Source organism: Elaeis guineensis, chromosome 7 (genome assembly GCF_000442705.2).
Source record: "Elaeis guineensis isolate ETL-2024a chromosome 7, EG11, whole genome shotgun sequence".
Lineage (NCBI taxonomy): Eukaryota > Viridiplantae > Streptophyta > Magnoliopsida > Arecales > Arecaceae > Elaeis > Elaeis guineensis.
The window spans coordinates 20,874,324-20,880,661 of NC_025999.2; the positions used below are offsets into that span (position 1 = coordinate 20,874,324).

The 6,338-nt window shown below is 41.3% G+C and overlaps 1 protein-coding gene across 1 annotated transcript; it reads right to left on the reverse strand.

Annotated features, from left to right (window-relative positions):
- Nucleotides 1–697: 697 nt before the first annotated feature.
- Nucleotides 698–2,359, reverse strand: LOC105049044 (probable aspartyl protease At4g16563). Its single transcript, XM_010928580.4, has one exon. The coding sequence runs from the start codon at nucleotides 2,294–2,296 to the stop codon at nucleotides 860–862; it is 1,437 nt and encodes a 478-aa protein (XP_010926882.1). The 5' UTR covers nucleotides 2,297–2,359; the 3' UTR covers nucleotides 698–859.
- Between the last annotated feature and the right edge of the window lie 3,979 nt (nucleotides 2,360–6,338).

Here is a 6,338-nt window from a genome sequence, read left to right on the forward strand (position 1 = left end):
AAATCTCTCTCTATCTCTCTAATCTACGCTTCACTGAGACACCACCTCTCTATCACATCAGCATTTCTCTTCATCGCCACAATGCTCGAAAATTAAAACCCTAAGCACCTTTCTAGGGTGCTTGATAGTAGGCGCTTTTAAAAGCAGATTCAGGACTCGAGAGTCGAGACCAAGACAGATGTGAGACTCAAGACTTAGGTTGGGAGAGAAAAATAATTTGGTTTAGATGAATTATCCAGCCCAACGTATTAAATAGATTAAATAAGTCAAGAGACTAAAATTTGAACCTTACTCAATTATTAAATAGTTTAAATAGATCGATCTATTTATAATCGGACCTATTTAATCCTAACCTAAATCTTCTTATTGCCAATTGGATATAAATTGAGTTGATGGGTCAGGTCATTAAGTCGTTTTATAGACCACCCTTATTGGTAACCCCATGCTCCAAAGTAAAAACATAAAAGCATCTTTACAGGTTTAATCAAAACACAACACGCGGAACATTATAGCTTGTAGAAAGATAACCTTCTTTTCTAAAGGCTGGGCATTATCTTTAAAAAGCATCCAAAAAGTGATGCCCAAATGGCGATCTCCACCCACCGGCCACTAAACCTGTCCTGTTATCAAAGCCAGCAGAAAGGAACGGCCACCTTTACTCAAACCAAGCCAACAAATCAGAGCACTCCAATTCCGATTCAATGACCCTGATCCATCTTAAAATTCTCAACAATTAAACAATTCCAGAACAAGTTTATTCCAACCTTTTCCATACAAGTCTCACAACAATCATTATTTAATAATCGAGATTAATATTTTAATTAAGCAACCCATCAGGCAGTTAATCCCACCGTTCGATCTACGACCCGATACACGACTGCCGCCGGAACCCCAATCGCTCCCTCTCCAAATCGTAAACCATGTAGTAGTTCTGCTGCTGAAAATTCCCCAAAATGATCGCCGGCCCACCGGCGACGCCGCTGTCAGAGACGACGGTGAGGCACACCGCCGCCGTCTTCCGCGACTCCCCGGCGAAGGCGAAGTAGTTCTCCAGCGGAAGCCGCATCTCCGCCCCGCCCTTGAAGTGGAGCACCATCTCTGGCAGCTCCAACTTCTTCGCCGCCGCCACCGCCGCCGGCAGCGCGAAGCAGGGCCGCAACCCCGCCAGCCTCTCCACGGTTGTAGACCGGTTCAACCTTCCGGCCAGCCGGTCCGTGAACGCCGCCGCCACTGGCTCCAACACCGCCGGCTCCATATAGGTGAAGGTAGTGCCGGAGTCCACGATCGTGCCGCCACTGCCGTCGGGCCCCGGGACGAGCATCGAGGACGGGATCTTGACCTTCTTCCCGCCGACGGTGATCTTGCGGAGCCCCACGTAGTAGTAGACGGAGAAAGCCGATAGGTCGGCGCCGGAGGCTGAGGGGGAAGGGTTTTTCAGAAAAGGGGTGAAAGAGACGGCGTCGGCGCTGGAGTCGCGGGCGCCGTCGAGGACGACGGAGCCGCTCTCGGCGGCGTCGTCGTCGAAGCGACGGGAGATGAGGCAGTAGGAGAAGCGCTTGAGGCCGAGCTGGGCGGGGATGGAGGGGGAGCCGCGGCCGAAGCCGGCGATGCCGCCGGCGGGCTGGCGGTCGGAATAGACCGAGCAGCCAACGGCGAAGTCGGTGGCGGTGCGGCCGGGGAGGGAGAGGGACTCGGAGAGGAGGACGCCAGCGGTGGAACCGGAGCCGTAGATGAGGACATAGGGCGGGCAAACCACGGGGCAGTCGGAGGAGGAGGAATTATTAGTGGAGGGGCAGTCCTTGCAGCGGGAGAGGAGCTCCGAAGAGTGGATCCAGGAGCACTTGGGATTTCGGCATCCGATGAGGCGGGCGGAGGACGAGGACTTGGGGAGGAAAACAGCTGTGGGGCCGGCGGGATTGGCCGGGGAGGCGCAGCGGCGGCATTGGTACGAGGTCGTGCAGGGGATCCAGGTGAGTTGGCTGCCGGTGTCTAGGAGGAGGGGGATGTTCTGGGGAGGGGTACCGAAGGCGAGCGAGAGGGAGTAGCCGCCGTAGGAGTGAGGGAACAGCGGGGCGCGGGTGGGGTGAACGGCAGATTTGGGATTTTTGAGGCGGGAGGCGCGGAGCACGGAGGCATTAGCGAGCCCCGCGAGCCTCTGGAACGGCTCAGGGTGGGGAGCGAGGGAGAGCCGGTGTAGTGGGAGAGACACGGGTCCGAGAGAGGCGGAGGAAGAAAGAGGAAAGAAGAGTGAGTAGGAGAATAAGAGAGAGAGGAGGATAGAAAGTGGAGAAGCCATCGGAGCCGAAAGCTAGACGAGAGAGAGAGGAGATAATATATTGATATAGCCGGTAAGCAAGTATTCTTTGCTTGGTGGGTTTGTAGAAGAAGAGAGGAAGAGGAGGGTTGCAGCTGATGATGGGTCCCATGGTACGTGGCTGAGCAAGTCAAGAACACGTTATGCACAAGTGGTGTACCTGCGATGCGGTAATTTTATTCATGGCCGTCGGTTTAGACCGCTCGATCTGATTACGGTTAACTGGGTGTACGGTTTTTGATTGGTCCCGTTACCTGTTGAACGGTGTCGAGAGGGTACAGCGGATATAGCGCGTAACTGCGGTATGCGAAGAGTGGGAAAAACGTGCACCGTGTTTTAATGGGCTTGTTGACGGACGTCTTGATGGCGAATAGCCGTTAGAGGGAGCGTACCACCAGCTTGTAGGCGACAGGTGTAGGTGTGACGTGATAGTGGTGCAGAGAATACTTACAGGACAGTGGTTTATTTCTAGATGCCGTAAAAGCGCTCGCGGTAATCATTTCAGCGGCTTGCTGAAAGGTCCCACCGCGGGCACCGCGGGCACGTGAGTAACCAACGGGCGAGGAGGCGGAGGTGAATAGAGAGGCTCGCGGGTGAAAGAGCACGAGTGCTAGCAGCCAACCGCAAACAATTAATGACCGTAGTAGGCAGCTTCTTAAGGGTTCCACGTGCCTCGTGTAATGGATAAAAAATCATTTGAGACATTTTGCCATATTTCTTCTATTTATATTTAACCAAAAACTAAAAATAAAAATATTCTTTTGCTAAGAGAGTGATAGATCTTATAATTAAAAAAATAAACATAATAGTACCTAGCATTCTTTTTTTTTTTATCTTTCTGTATCTCTTTCATTCGTAGAATCTTTTTTCTCGAGTCTCTTTTTCCTGTTCTAAATCTCTCTATTTTTTTTTTCAGATTCTTATATTTAAAAATTTTTAAAATCTGATATATATATATACCCCCATAAAATGTATCATCTATTATAATATATATCTGTAAAATATACATTCTGAAAATAAAAAAGAGAGAGGATGTGTGCATGATTTTTTTTTATTTTTTTAATCACACAACTGATGACTCCACTAATAAGAGAAGCCTATAATATGGCCATCATAAATAATATGATAGAACAGAAAGCCTGCTTTATATTTCTTTAGTATTTGCCTTGTATGATTTTTGTTCCATGCACATAGAACAAAAATCATATGAGATGAGCACCACAGAAGAAAATATAGGGTGGACTTCCAATTTTGCTACATCTATCCTAATGATTATTTTAAAAAAGAAGTCTAAAAGTCAGTAACTTCTGGTGTCACCAGTATCGTGATTAAAAAATAGAAAAAAGAAAATCATACAAGGCATCCTCTCTTTTTTTTTTTTTTTAACATGCTTTTTATCAATATAGAGTCTAATTATCATCAAGCAAATTAGTCATCTAGCAGGTCCATACATACTTTTAAGTAAATTAAGACATAATTTTCAAATCATGATGTTCATCAGTACAGATGATATATACTTAGCAAATTAGTCATCTAGTAATTTAATATACATCTCCAAACAAATTGATATATAGTTTTTAAAATATTATATTTATCAATATACACTACATAACCAACTGACATACCCATCGACTTTCAAACACAGATTGTAAGTTTTTTGATATATATCTAGTAGTGATTTAATATACACTTCTAGATAAATCGATGCACAATCTCCAAAATATGCTTTTCATGATCAATTTACAATATAACCAGATGATAAACATCAAGCAAATTAGTTATTTAGTAAGTCAATAAATATTTTTAGATAATTAAACTGATACATAATTTTTAGAATATGACGTTCATTAATACTAGTGCATAATTTTTTAACTTTGTTTAACATAAGAAATTGTATACTTATGTATTAGATTCCATAAATTTTTAGGTGTGAAGATCCTAAAAAAAATAGAGAAATATGGAGAAAAAAAGAGACTTAAAAAGGACAGGGAAGATCTTACGAATGGAAGAGATGGCTTAACGATAAAGAGGATGGATGAAAAAATTTGATGAGGAAGAAAGAACAAATCTCTTTTCAATTTTTGGTATTTGTCTAATTATACGGCTGATGTCTTTCTTAGTAAGAGTTTTAGTTTGTTCCTTGAGATAGATATTAATGAAAATATGATATTTTATCAAAAACAAAAATATGATAAAATAAGAAGTCCTTCCCATATTTTCTTAATTTTCATCCGACATGATTTTTGATTATGTACATGTCCCGAAATTTTTGGGCTAATTTTTAGAACCAACTGCAAATACTTGGAGCTGGTTCTCAATTTACGGGGACCACCCTGCTCGCTTTCGCATTTCCTTGTGTACGGGAGATGAGAGATGTGCGATAGGAAATGGATCACCCACTGGCCACTTTGTGAGCTGTCCGGTGGGCGATCCCAGGAGCGTGAATCCATAGCTCCAACTCCTTGGAAATTGGTTTCATGTTTAACGTGACGTTCCCAGCAATGCTTCTGGAACAGGGATCGCAATTTATAATATTATAAAACAGGTCACGTTGACGCATAACTGAAAAATTGCTGCCCTTATATACAGTTTAGATGAACTTTTGCGCCAAGTATGCAATATAATCTATATATATATATAGAGAGAGAGAGTGTGTGTGTTTCATGCACCATGTAGATGAGGGTGTCAATACGGTCGACCATCAGTTATTAATATTGCACAACTATCATTAAATGAACAATTGAAAAAATGAGAAAAGGTCTCTACCCCTTGCATCAGGTGGGGCTGATATTATTGATGTTGGTATCACAATTGTGTGAAAATTTGGATGAATTTCCTTATTTGCTCTGTAAATGCTAGTATTAGTGAGGGAAGCTTTCGCTCATCTATCATTAAAGTTAATTACTTAATATGCAATAGAGTTTCTACTATTCAAATCTTTTATACACTATAACTTGTTATCTTAGTGTATTGCATTTTATTAGCAGCCATAAAAAAAGAACAACACCACACTCTTTATATCATGCGGTCAATATTCATGATATCAATATGAATGATGACAGTTATTTCATAAAGACTGTATAGAGTTTTCTACTGACCATATAAATGCTGGTATTAATAATGCTGATGTTAACAACATGATAATTTTTTTCTAGGTCATTTATTGTTCAGTAAATAAAATTTTGACTTTTAAAATATTTTTTTATTATAATTTATTTATTATATTATATTATATTTTAAGAATAATTGTAAAAAAAATAATATTTTATAAATTATATGGGATGTATGATAGTATAGATATATTTTTATGATAGCTATCTTTCTACTGCATATATTTTGAATTCGCTGAATAGACAACAATAGCACTAATAAAGGTCATGCGATTCCCTAGCATTTATGTGATAGAAATAGGTCCTCTTCATAACTACCGTATTCCAAATCCCAGCTTATAGGCCGCATTCCCACGTACCATGTCTAGCTATCAATCATCCCCTGACGTGAATCGCGTTAGGACATGCCAGCTACTAGAATATAATAAGGCTTTTCTTAATGAATTTGTCTTCATTATTTTTATATGATATTTCCACGTCGAATTGAAGGTCAAAGTAAGTTTCTATGGTCAATAAAACATCATTCCTAATATACTCAAAATCTTTTTCCTAATATAAACAACTTCAAGTCTGTCATCCATGCTTCATTAAAAAAATCTCAACCACTCATATAATTTTTTTTTTTAAGGAATTAGTACAATACACATATGGGTCTCAAGGGGCTAGGTTTAGTCATATAGATATTCAGACCTAAAATATATTAGCTGTAGGCGATTTCGTATGTACACCTCTGCTTATATGCTCGTGGATAGGTTATATACTCCCATCTACTTGCTTATATGGCAATGAATGATTGAAATTGATTTTCCAAGATTTTCCACATGGCTATATTCGCTTATCTCTATCCTAACTCTTCGTGGTTCTGAGTACCTTTAATTAACCCTTAAAAGGGCATTGTTTGATGTTCCTAACTC

Excerpts from the sequence above, each read along its gene's own strand:
- LOC105049044 (XM_010928580.4), bottom strand. The coding sequence starts at position 2,296 with ATGGCTTCTCCACTTTCTATCCTCCTCTCTCTCTTATTCTCCTACTCA.